General features: G+C 40.8%; 1 protein-coding gene across 2 annotated transcripts in view; it reads left to right on the forward strand.

Annotated features, from left to right (window-relative positions):
• Positions 1-13,410, forward strand: part of TMEM183A (transmembrane protein 183A) — a 17,882-nt gene extending 4,472 nt beyond the window's left edge. The window contains exons 4-8 of one of the 2 annotated variants that reach the window (XM_011931785.1): positions 3,449-3,608; positions 4,522-4,702; positions 7,046-7,126; positions 9,365-9,520; positions 11,414-13,410. In XM_011931785.1, the coding sequence (XP_011787175.1) occupies positions 3,449-3,608; positions 4,522-4,702; positions 7,046-7,126; positions 9,365-9,520; positions 11,414-11,599 (764 nt within the window). In that variant the 3' untranslated portion in view covers positions 11,600-13,410. The remainder of the gene's footprint in view (positions 1-3,448; positions 3,609-4,521; positions 4,703-7,045; positions 7,127-9,364; positions 9,521-11,413) is intronic. The other variant, XM_011931786.1, reaches the window with a different exon arrangement.
• The last annotated feature ends 233 nt before the right edge of the window (positions 13,411-13,643 follow it).

Here is a 13,643-nt window from a genome sequence, read left to right on the forward strand (position 1 = left end):
AAGTGCTGGGATTACAGGCTTGAGCCACCGCGCCCGGCCATTTTTTGTATTTTTAATAGAGATGGGATTTCTCCATATTGGTCAGGCTGGTCTCGATCTCGAACTTCAGACTTCAGGTGATCCACCTGCCTCAGCCTCCCAAAGTGTTGGGTTTACAGGTGTGAGCCACCACACCCAGCTATCTTTTTATTACTGAATTGTAAGACTTCTTTATCTATTCAGATTACCAGTCACTCATCAGATATATGATTTGTGGTTTACAGGCTCTTAACCATAATTCGTATTTTACTTCCTTATTCTACTTTACCTCCATTAGATTTCTCCATTCCATCAGACTGGTCTTTTTTTTTTTTTTTCTTTTTAAATTTCTTTTTATTTTATTATTTTAGCAGGTGTAATGTATTTTTCTTCTTTTTTTAAAAAGCCTTTTTTTTAATGACACATGTAGAAGAAGAGAGAATAGTCTGATTATAACTCCATATAACTATTACCCAACTTCAACAGTGATCAACTCATGGCTATTAAAAAGGTTTTTTTCTCTTTCTTTTTTAAATTACCTTTTCGTTTTTATATGCTATCAACTCACGGCCATTTTTACTTCAGCCATTACTCCGCCACCCCAACACACACACACACACACACACGCTGGGTTATTTTGAAACAATTTCCAGATATACCATCATCATCTCTGTAAATATCTTAGTAGTTATCTTTTTTACCCATTATCACATCTAAAAGACTTAACAGTAATTTCTCAATGTCATTAAAATCTTGTTAGACTTTTCTGTTTACTGTTCTCACATGTTTTGCTTTTCTGAGTCCTTTGGTTTCCTGTTAGCACTTATTCACTTAACATGCTTTTCCTCTTAACCTATGCCTATCAAAATTCTTCATGTCCTTCATGACTTACCTCCATGAAGCTTTCATTTACTAATTCTATTTACTTTGTTTTGAAAGCTCTTAATAATTATGTATAAAACACTGACAGTTCTTCATTGTTTACTAAATTTTGTCTCTAAAGACAAAATTTTTGATAGCACTCTGCTTTGTAAAAGTCCTTATGGGTCTCAGTAGAGGAAATTTTTGTTTGTTTTTTTTGTTTTTTGTTTTGGAGTTTTGAGACAGGGACTCACTCTGTTGCCCAGGCTGGATTGCAATGGTGCAGTCATGGCTCACTGTAGCCTCGACATCCTGGGCTCGATTGATCCTTGCACCTCAGCCTCCTGAGTAGCTGAGACTACAGGCATGTACCACCATGGCTGGCTAATTTTTAAGTTTTTTTGTAGAGACTGTGTTGCCCAAGCCGATCTTGAACTCCTGGGCTCAAGCCATCCTCCCACCTTGGCCTCCCAAAGAGTTGGGATTACAGGCATGAGCCACTGCAGTCAGCCACAGTAGAGGAAATTTTAACCGTTGTTTGCCTTCTCTTTCAAAGAGAGAAGAGGTAATATGGGAGAAAGTGGGGCCTGGACATGGTAGACTGAGTCTTGCATGATTACTGGAGATTATAAGAGGGATAAGAATTAGAAAAAATGATGTTTTAGGCATATTGGGTCTCTGTTGTGAAGAACCTAGCCAAAGAACTTGATTTAATCATAGAGTTGTGGGAAGCAGTTAGCTAGAAAAGCAGGGGCAACTTTGGGGAGATGGTGTAAGGGCTTTTTCCCCAGGAAGGAAGAAAGCTGATAATTTTAGGATAGTTCTATGACTAGGTTTGAAGTAAGGCTTAGGGTTAGGATTAGCTCAGATTCAGGTATCTTTACAAAGCATGTGTATTAACTGAACCTGAGAAGTATAGTAGACATCAAGGTCAGGAGAATTAACACTAATGAGTGAAGAAGGAAGAGATAGGGATACTTTTTTTTTTTCTTTCCTTGAGATGGAGTTTCACTCTGTCACCCAGACTGGAGTGCAGTGGCATGATCTTGGCACACTGCATCCTCTGCCTCCTGGGTTTAAGCAGTTTTCTGCCTAAGCCTCCCGAGTAGCTGGGATTACAGGCGCCCACCACCACGCCCAGCTAATTTTTTTGTATTTTTAGTAGAGACGGGGTTTCACCATCTTGGCCAGGCTGATCTTGAACTCCTGACCTCGTGATCCACCTGCCTTGGCCTTCCAAGGTACTGGGATTACAGGCGTGAGCCATTGCACCCAGCATGGATATGTTGTTAAAGAGTGATTAGGTGTCTCTGGCAAGGATCATAGGTCAAACTTGCAATGAAACAAGGAGAAACTAGAAGAATAAAACATGTTTACAAAAGGTAGTTATGTGTAATGAGAATGCACTGTAACTTATCTGGTTTTTTAATTTAATTTGTACTTTGAGATTTCCTTATACCATCCTTTTTTTTTTTTGAGATAGAATCTCGCTCTGTTGCCCAGGCTGGAGTACAGTAGTGCCATCTCAGCTCACTGCAACCTCCACCTACCGGTTCAAGCAATTCTCCTGCCTCAGCCTCCCAAGTAGCTGGGATTACAGGCATGTGCCACCATGCCCAGCTGATTTTTGTGTTTTTAGTAGAGACAAGAGTTTCACCATGTTGGCCAGGATGGTCTCAATCTCTTGACCACGTGATCCGCCTGCCTTGGCCTCCCAAAGTGCTGGGATTATAGGCATGAGCCACTGCTCCCAGCCTCCCTTTACCATCCTAAGGTCAATTTTGTTTTTTTCCCGACTGAAAATGTTTAGTGGGTGGAGACTTAAAGAGAAACCAAGAGCAGGGCTTAATAGCATAAAGCTGGAATTCGGAGTCAGAAAATCTTGGTTCTATTTCCCTTGACTGAGTGACAAGTTTGTTTTTTTTTTTCTTATTAGTAAAACGGTGCAATAATATTTTTCTTATTCCATTGAAGAATTATTAGAGTTGAGTGATACAATGTGTGCAAAGGCACTTTTGAAACTTCAAAATGATGGCCAGGTGCAGTGACTCAGGCCAGTAATCCCAGCGCTTTGGGAGGCCTTGGCGGGTGGATCACTTGAGGCCAGGAGTTCGAGACCAGCCTGGTCAACATGGTGAAACCCCATCTCTACTAAAAAAATTAGCTGGGTGCGGTGGAGCATGCCTGTAGTCCTAGCTACTCTGGTGGCTGAGGCATGAGAATCGCTTGATCCCAGGAGGCGGAGGTTGTACTGAGCTGGGATTGCACCAGTGCATTCCAGCCTGGGCAACAGAGTGAGACACTGTCTTAAAAAAAAAAGTAAAACTTCAAAATGGTATTGCCAATAGTTGTTAAGTAAAGGCCTTAAGAACAAAACCTATTTACTTGGGCAACAGGAGGTAAAAGTTTCCAGCAGCTAGGATGAGCAGGAAATGATAAGTTTGAAGGGTTTCCGTGGACCTATTTAAAACCATTTTCTTAACTGTTTAATCCTTGAGAGAAATGAAATGATCGAGTATCTTTAGATATGTGTGTAGAAGATCAGAGATTATTCTTTTTTCTGTTTCAGAAGAACTGGACGGGGCTGGAGGAGAAGAGTATCCCATGGATATTTGGCTGTTGCTGGCCTCCTATATCCGTCCTGAGGACATTGTGAATTTTTCCCTGATTTGTAAGAATGCCTGGACTGTCACTTGCACTGCTGCCTTTTGGACCAGGTTGTACCGAAGGTGCGACCACAGAGACCTCACTCTTTTATCTGTGTAGCTGATTTCATTACTGTTTGTGATTTGGAGCTACTCACTGGATGGTGACCTCTTTTCACTTTCTCTACTCCATGTTGTCTGGGCATGACCCAGCTTTGGACTCCTTGAGCTCCTCTCTAATTTAAATTTGATATTATTAATTATCCAGGTAATTGTCTTCCATGTGGTTGCCTCCTTCCCCACTCCAGTATCCAGTTTCAGCAAAACGTCTTGCTTCAAGTCCCAGAGAGAACTGTCTTTGACTTTTCTTCAGAGGCTTATTTTAGCTAGAATGTTCAAAGCTACAGATGCTTATCTGCTCATCTTTCCAGCTGGATTAGGTGTTGCTTTGATTTGCTAGTCGTCTTTAAGTATTACACAGTTTTTGTACTTATGCAGCCTTATGTATAGTTGTAGTGGTGAGGAGTAGGTAAATTATGTCATTAGTAAAAGGGCTCGTTTTTGATGCTAGGTGTGAAAGTGTAGTGACAATTGTAAACTGTCAGGCTGTGGTGGGAAGGAATGTTGAAGTAGAAAGGAGTAGAGAACTCATTGTAGACCTGACAGGAGAACCTAGTGGCTCTTCTCCAGTATAGGTTCCTCTAGGACAGGTTCTTTTTGAGCAGTTAAAGCATAATATACTGATACCAATTCAGAGTTTGCTCTTGTGTTCAGGAAAAAAGTGAGGATTTCAACTTTAAAAATGGATGGTGAACTGCAGGATTACAAGGCAAAGACATAAAAGTTGCCAAGAGGTCAAGTAGCACTGGGGACAAGCTACCTACTGGCCAGTGGAATACTGCAGTAAAGTTCATACAGAGACCAGGAGTCTTAGGAGACTGACCTAGAGCAGGAGAGACAGGTCACATATTGGTAGGAGTAATGTGTCATGTTTCAGGCACTACACGCTGGATGCTTCCCTGCCTTTGCGTCTGCGACCAGAGTCAATGGAGAAGCTGCGCTGTCTCCGGGCTTGTGTGATCCGATCTCTGTACCATATGTATGAGCCATTTGCTGCTCGAATCTCCAAGAATCCAGCCATTCCAGAAAGCACCCCCAGCACATTAAAGAATTCCAAAGTAAGTGAGAATTTGTGTTGGGGTTTGACTAATGGACTCTTGTATGGTAGGCCTGTTACCATGGCTTGTCTCCAACTTCCTTGATGGGGAGGGGTGTAGGTCCCAGGCTGCTAAGGGACTAATGTAAACTTTCAGGGCTCAGAGATTTCACTTCTCCAAGACCTTTCTGCTGTGCTGGCTGGCTTATCTTATACTTACCTTAAAGCTTTGCGGTGCTTTTAGTGTATTCCTTATTCTTTTTAATTTATTTTCATACATTGTACATTGGACCCCTTTAGATGTAACGGTTTTGATGGTTTGGGCTAGGAAGAGCATAACTGAAATGGTAGATGTATGCTGTAATTTTTAAGAGAGGCTTTAAATCACGGTACAGAGGTATGACGTGAACATCTCACTATTTTTCTCTTTCTAATGCAACCTTGACATTAGGGATTCCCGTTTATTGTTGACCTCGTCAAAGGATTCTGGTGTAGACTTGACTTCTGTAGCATTTGGAAGTGCCCTGTGCCAGGCTATTGCCAGGCTCTGGTAGGGCATCTCATAGACTATAAGGTACCCTGATTCATAAACCTTAGTTCTCTCAAGTTCTTTCTGTGTTCTAGGCTCTTTTTATCTCGGGATTTCCCTGATATTTTATATTCATACATTTATATTCAAGTCTCTGTCATTCTTCTGATTTGTAAATATGTCTACTAGCCTTTGGTCCATTCTCTCTTTTTCTCCTCCCTGATAAAATTACTAAATCACCTTTGCCAAACAAGGTTACTCTGTTCCTACCTCAAATCTGATGTTCCATAGCATTTTCCATTCTCTTATAGTTTGTTTTTATGGTATTAGACATCATATAATGATTCTTCTCCCCTAGTTTAGCTCTAGGGTGATCACATTTTACCTGATACGTATTAATTAAAAGGGTACTATTGATTTCAAGATTATCGAGGTTTCCCCCAGCCTTGTAAACTGAGGTGGTCAGGGCCATTGGCTGAGCTCAATTTAATATCATGCTAACTGGTGGATTTAGAGAAGGAGTAGAATGCCAGGAGAGTAGGATTTCACCCAGCAGCTGCTTCTGCTTGTAATATGAGTGGACAGTGTATCTTCTCACATTTACAGTGTCCCTTTTCCCCAAAACATTTGATAGTATCAGATTAACTGTGGTGAGCGTGGGGATCATCCGAAAGTTAGCCATGCCAGGAGTGAATCAATTGCTGGGAGCAGAGCAGCATTGGGCAAACTCCTCATGCTTGACACATCTTAGCGGCTCCAGTGCACAATGCAAGTGCTACTGCCTAAATTCTAAAATACCCCTATCTTCATATTCTTATCATTGTCTATTAATTTTTTTAAAGTGGACTGTAAAAAGCCAAAGTACAATGAAAACTAAGGTCTTAATCCAGATAGTAAGCCCAGGCCATCTGGCTGCTGTTTTGTGCCTTGTTAGAGATCTTCTGAAGAGGGTGTGGGGCCTGCAGTGACAGGTGTCCCATGCTTGGCCTTGCCACTTGTATACCCATGATTGCGTGGCATTCAGGGAGTTGCCAGCATGCCTAAAGGAAGTTGTCCCATGTTCCTGGACTCCAGCTTTTCGTATTTGATTCCCCCTCTCTCTCTTTTCAGTAGCATAGCTTGTGTGGGACACTGGAGCCGTTGTGATGGCAGCAGAAGTGTTTTCCCCTTAAAGCCAAGCCCATTAATTTTGATGGAACAGCAGGACGTACAGGGCATGTCTGAAGGGCAGGACAGCTGGCACGGCGGACGACCCACCCCTTATCCCCTGGGAGGTACTTCACTTCTTGTGCTTAACCCTAGCTGTAGCCTGACTTTCACTGAGGGGCTTATTCTAGACAGAATTCAGCCTAGCTCTGTAGTTTCCTTACTGGCTGTCTGCTCCCAGAGGGTCTTGAGCAGTTTGCTTCTATTATAGGGCCAGCCTCTCTGCCTACCTTATGGCCTTGTATCATCTTGCCTGGTGGCTGCTGGCTCTCCTTACATTTTAATGTAGAGGATTAGCCTGCTGAATCAGAGAGGATGCCCCAGTCTCTAGATAACACGTTTCTGTCTTTGAAGATAAGAACAATAGGGGTTGCTGTCAGTAACCTCTGAGGTTGACTTATATTGGTCCCTCCTTTCCATATTGAACAGCCCTGGGATTGTCTGTTTTTATGTTGAACCAGTGTCAACTTGGGAGTCTATCTGTGCCAAAGTAAAATCTCAGCATTGGGACCGTGGCTGGCTTTAGAGCTGTCAAACAGAAAGGTTTTTGCTGATTATTTTGATTGTAGTGTATTTTGATTTTTTTTCTTTTTCTTTTTCTTGGTTTATTTTATTTTTACTTTCTTATAGTGCTTACTTTTCTGGTGCAGAAAGATTGTTGGGAACAGACAGGAACCAATGTGGGAATTCAACTTCAAGTTCAAAAAACAGGTATGTGGTCTTCTCTTTGTTTTTCAGATAACACCTTGTTCTAAGAGATTTCCCTAGATAACTTTCTTAGTCTGTTTGTGCTGCTATAACAGTACCACAGACTCTGGGTAACTTAAAAACAACAGAACTTTATTTCTTCACAGTTCTGACGACTGGGAAGTCCAAATTCTTTGCAGGTTTGGTGTTTGGTGAGGGCCTGGTCCCTTTGCTTCCAAGATAGTGTCTGATTGCATCCTTCAGAGGGGAGGAACACTTTGTCCTCACATGGTGGAAAGTGGAATGCCAAAAGGGGCTGAACTTAGTGTGAAGACTTTCTTATAAAGGCTTTAATCCCATTCATGAGGGAGGGCCTCCCCAGTAGGTCACCTCCTAAAGGCCCTACCTCTTAATACTATTGTGTTGGAGATTAGGTGTCCACGTGAATTTTGGAGGAGACACAAACGTTCAAATCATAACACTGGACATGAAATTGCCTTACTAAAATCAAACAGTGTATAGCCTAAAAATAAAAAATCTGAAATGCCTCATAACCTGAAACTTTCTGAGTGCCAACATGATGCTCAAAGAAAATGCCTTTTGGAGCATTTTGGATTTTGGGTTTGTGGATTTCAGATGCTCAACTGGTATAATGCAAATATTCCAAAATCCAAAAAAATCGGGAACACTTCTGGCCCCAAGCATTTCGGATAAAGGATACTCAACCCGAAATGCCATGAAAACAAAAGAGGAACTATGTTGTATTGAAAGACAAGGATAACAACCTACTGCAAAGAGTAAATCTTGAGTGGATCCTGGATAAGGGAACAAAGCTATAAAAGACATTTTGGGGCAATTTAGGAAATCAGAATGTGCTATGGATAATATGAAATAATTGTTAGTTTTCTTATGGGTGATAATGATAATGTGGTAATGTAATGTAATGATAATGATAATGATAATGTAAGTGTATGCTGAATTATTTACGAGTGAAGTATAAATGTTGAGAGAACATATTAAGAGAATAGTTCCCAAAAGATTAATTGCCATTACAGGATAGCAGAAGTCTTAAGTCACCTTTACTTTATCAATATATTTATGTATTACTTAAACTTATTTACCATTAAAAAAAGCTTTCATTATGGAAGGGGAAGCCTCATGTATTCCTGAATGTAAGCCTAAGAGACAGAGAAGACAAATTACATGAACTCTCCAGTTGCCAAGCCAATGAAAATTTTTTAAAACCTGGAAAAATTATGCCAGAGACACACACATTGTTTACTAATCTGATTACTGGCCAAGCCTTGAACAATGTGACAGTATTACTCAAAGGACAGCTGTATTATTAGGTGTAATTATGATCACCCTATATTCTTATGTGGAATTATGAGCAGATACGGCAATCGGTTTATAGAAACCCATAAACCCATTACTAAGTAGAGGAGACAGGTGAAAACACATGGAGCGGGGTGGGGTCGGGGGTGCGGGGTTGAGGTGGGAAGGGAGGTGTCTTCACTTGTCTCCTCTCCTTAGTGTTTCACTGATGAGACACAAATACTATTAGTTATTCCTCACGTGATGGCAAGTGGGTTACAGATAAGTTTGTAGTTAAAGTAAACCTTATTTTCCTATTGATTTATTTCAAAAACATGGTTCTGGGGAAGAATTTTAGTTCTGATATTTTGCATTTGATAAGATCTACACAGTCTGTGGTATCCATTAGACATTGGTAGGAAGTCCACCATAGACCTTTCTGAGAAGGAATTGAGAGGCAGTCTTAGCAGTGGTGAAATGTGACTAGAAGCAGACAGTAGGATTACCGCAGGAAAGTGAATGCTGAGGTTTCCTTTAGTTCCGAGACTTGTGATTCCTTTGTTTTATGGGGTCTGGAATTAGGTGGCCACTTCTGCTTCCTTCCCTTTTGTCCAGCAGATGTTCTTTGGAGCCTGACAAGTTACAAGGAATTTGCAATGTTTCAAACATTGTAGAACCTCTGGTAGAGGCTGTAAGTTTCCATTTCTTGTTAGATGGCAAGGGATACCATCTAAATGAAGTATAAACCCGCTCATCCAAATGTATTTCCCCTTCTTTCAAAGGGTAAATTTTCTTTGATCTCTGTATAGAAACATATATATAGAGAGAGGAGATAACGGAAAAATGTATCTCACTAGCTTTAGTTAAGCCATAGGATTTTCTTTGGTAGACTCTTAGAGCCATATACATTTCTTCTAAGACATTGGATTAATTCTTAGTTCTCTTCAGTCCCCTAGGTTAAAGAGCAAGTGTACAGGAGGATTGCAGCCTCCCGTTCAGTACGAAGATGTTCATACCAATCCAGACCAGGACTGCTGCCTACTGCAGGTCACCACCCTCAATTTCATCTTTATTCCGATTGTCATGGGAATGATATTTACTCTGGTAAGTAGGGACTCAGGATGTCATTCTCAGTTTTTTTTTTTTTCATTCTGAAAGGAAGTGAACCACAGCTTTTTTTTTTTTTTTTTTTTAAGAGACATGGTCTCACTCTGTCACTCAGGCTGAAGTGCAGTGATAGAATCATCATTCACTGCAACCTCAAAACTTCTGGGCTTAAGCTATCCTCTTGCTTCAGCCTCCCAAGTAGTTAGGACTACACGTGCGCACCACCACCCCTGGCTAATTTTTATTTTTTGTTGCAATGGGTGTCTCACAGCGTTGCTGAGGCTGGTCTCAGACTCCTAGTCTCAAGCAGTTCTTCCACGTCGGCCTCCCAAGTGCTGAAATTATAGGTGTGAGCCACTGCCTTGAGCTTTTTTACAGACTTTTGCTGTATCTGAGTTTTGAAGGATATCTGTAAGTTTGACCATGAAGGAAGGTATCTTTAAAAAAAAAAAAAGTTTGAAATCAGTCCTGTATATTAGCAACAGACAGATTTGTGGAGATGTTAATTATATCTGAGAATATTTTACCTTCTTTTCTTCTTTGTAGGAAAGGGAATGTTTTTGCATTTTCATGTGTAGTGGTCATTAATGATTGAGAAACATTATCCTATTAGGAAGAATGATGAGATATATACATGAGCACTGTATGTCAGGACCTTGAGGCATGCATAAGGGGTTACAAATGAGATATTAAAATATAGAGTGACCAGCTCAGCTCTGTCCTTTGTGTGATATTATTACTGTTCAAGGCTTGGCCAATAATTAGTAAACAATGTATGCGCCTCTGGCATATTTTTCCAGGTTTTAAAATTTTTTCATTGGCTTGGCAACTGGAGAGTTCATGTAATTTGTCTTCTCTGTATCTTAGGCTTACATTCAGAAATACATGAGGTAACCCTTCCACAATGAAAGTAACTTTTTTTTTTAATGGTAAATGACTTTAAATAATACATAAATATACTGACAAAGTAAAGGTGACTTAGACTTCCACTATCCTATAACTGCAATTTATCTTTTGGGAACTGTTCTCTTAATGTGTCTGTTAATATGTACGTACTCTCTATTAAATAATTTTGTATTATTGAGATTGTGTCATATATGCAGTTTTTTTTTTTTGTTTTTGAGACGGAGTCTCGCTTTGTAGTCCAGGCTGGAGTGCCATGGTGCATAGTCTCGGCTCACTGCAACCTCTGTCTCTTGGTTTCAAGGGATTCTCCTGCCTCCGCCTCCGAAGTAGCTGGGATTACAGGTGCCCGCCACCACACCCAGCTAATTTTTGTATTTTTAGTAGAAATGGGGTTTGGTCAGGCTGGTCTCAAACTTCTGACCTCAGACGATCTGCCTGTCTTGGCCTTCCAAAGTGCTCATTAGTGAGGCTTTCTTTAGCATAGTTTAAACATGTGAAGCTGAGAAGGCCCCATGAAATTGTCCTTAATTTTTTATATCTTTAAAGGTTGGCTGGGCGTGGTGGCTCACACCTGTAATCCCAGCACTTTGGGAGGCCGAGGTGGGCAGATCACCTGAGTTCAGGAGTTTGAGACCAGCCTGGCCAACGTGGCAAAACACTGTCTCTACTGAAGATACAAAAATTAGCTGGTCATGGTGGTGTACACCTATATTCCTAGCTACTCGGGAGGCTGAGGCATGAGAATTGTTTGATCCCGGGAGATGGAGGTTGCAGCGAGCCAAGATCACATCACTGCACTACAGCCTGGGCAACAGAACGAGGTCCTTTCTCAAAAAAAAAAAAAAAAAAGTGTTCGTGTTGTAATTTAGAGATTAATCTTGTGGCCTAGCCAGTGTAAAGTAGTCTGGACTATTTCATTTCGGAGTGAGCTGTTGGAAACCAAGGTTGTGTGAGTTGGATACTGAATCTGCTTTTCCATTTCAGTTTACTATCAATGTGAGCACGGACATGCGGCATCATCGAGTGAGACTGGTGTTCCAAGATTCCCCTGTCCATGGTGGTCGGAAACTGCGCAGTGAGCAGGGTGTGCAAGTCATCCTGGACCCAGTGCACAGCGTTCGGCTCTTTGACTGGTGGCACCCTCAGTACCCATTCTCCCTGAGAGCATAGTTACTGCTGCCTATCCCTTGGGGCAGCCCCGAGTCTAGTCCATTAGTAATCAGATTCCAGTTTGGACGGGGCGGCTGGATTGTATATCTGGTTAGTAATGTACATGCTCTTCAGGTTCTAGGGCTCCTGTTAGGGGAGGGAGAAATGTTGAATCAAGAGGAAGAACAACTACTATGATTTATAAACATATTTTAATGTAAAAATTTGCATTTAAAAGGAGTGGCCCTGTTTTCTGTGTTAAAACCCCATTTGGTGCTATTGAGTTTGTTCTTTATTCTTTTATCCCAGTGAAAATTGTTGATCTTGCTCTAGGGAAAAATTAAACTCTTTGAATCTCCAAACAAGGAAGTTTCAGCATTCCCTTATGGATCAGAGGAACCTTAGAGGCCTGAAATTGTTGCTTCCAGTTTAGCTGCCCCTCAAATTCAAGTGAATATTTTCCCTTCTCCCTTTACCCTTCTCCAGAAATAAAGCAGGTGACAGGGTTTTCAGAATCTTACCAGATTGACTTGTGTATCTTTTTTAAAAAATAATTTGTGATATTTATTGCATACATTTTCTTTTGCCACTTTTGGATTTTAGGTATTTCTTGCATGAGGTTAATAGTGGTGATGATGACTTTATACCCTTGGTACTATACTAGGAACTTTACATAGTATCTCTACTTCTCACAGTCTTGCAAGGTAGGTGATATTATTCCCATTTTATGGTTGAGAAAGCGGAATTAGTGATTATACCTATAACACCAGTAAAGGCAGAGCCAGGATTCTGACCCAGGTCTTTTTGTTATACCACAATTTTAAAAGATGAGTCTCATTTTTCTTGTGGTAGATGGTGGTAAAAGGGAGTAGGCAGAGTGTACATAGATAAAAAAAGTAAAAGGGTAAGTGGAAAGTTGATTGTGGTATACCTTATTCTAATCAGCCGAAAAAGTATAGAAGATTGATGAAATGATCTTTTAAATATGTATTTCTAAGTGAAATGTAAAACCAAGAAAGCTATTTCAGGAAGGATAGTGAGACTTTCATTGAACTGTTAGAAAGGCATTTATTATGCTAAAATGTCATTAACAGAATGCATTGCATGTTGAAACCAGCCTCTTGAACTATAAGCACTTAGCGACTTTGCTCTGCCCTGTACTGTGCTGCTTCTGCTGTCATCCGGTGTGCCTACAGAAGCCTGGTCTTCATGCAGAAATGCTTATGTCCTCCTGTTCAGATGACTCCTGTTGTTCAGGTGTACTCTGAGAAGAGGATCACAAACATTTTTCTGTTTTGCTAAGAGGAAAACATTGCGGCTTGTCTCTCTTCCCATCCTCCATCATCCAAAATTAACCAGTGGGCTGGATATTACCTGGATATTGCCAGGAGGTGGGCATTAAGACAATATTCTTTAAAAATGAAAATCTTGTGGAGGAGAATCTTTGAGGCAAACTGCTAAATTCGCGGTTTTTTTTTTTTCCCTTACCATCTTCCCCAGGAATATTCTTAGAAGGCATCTGCTTAATTTTGCTCCTAACAGCTAACCTTATCCCATGTTGAGGGTGGTAATACAAGAGTGAGCCTGGGTCAGTCAAAAACAGAATTTGGGCATTTAAGTGATAACAGACAAAAACCCTAAGGACAATGAATGAGCACTTTGCAAATCTCTACAATGAAAAGTTGCCTCTTTGAGGCAGGAGGAGAGAAGCACAGTCCCTGCCTGGTTGCCTGAACTAAAGATGCCATGGAGCAGGAGTGTCTTGGTGCATTGTTCCCCGCTTAGGAGTACCTTTAAAAAGGGGGTAAAATAAATTTGGCTTAATAATTGTATTCTGACTCAGCTCTGAGTTCTTTGTGTCAAATTCCATGGTACAGTGACAGATACAGTATTAGATACTGCCTCAGCTCTCTTCTCTCAGCATAATATTGACAAACACTTGGTAAAATGTGTTATCAGTGTATCTTGGCTTCAGCCTTCCTCTGCATTGACTGAGTTGCTGTTTCTAGCATGATGCATGCTTTGTTAGTGACAGGACGTGAAGTGTCTCAGGATTTCCTTTTGG

This window comes from Colobus angolensis, unplaced genomic scaffold (genome assembly GCF_000951035.1).
Source record: "Colobus angolensis palliatus isolate OR3802 unplaced genomic scaffold, Cang.pa_1.0 Scaffold91, whole genome shotgun sequence".
In the NCBI taxonomy this organism is placed as follows: Eukaryota; Metazoa; Chordata; class Mammalia; order Primates; family Cercopithecidae; genus Colobus; species Colobus angolensis.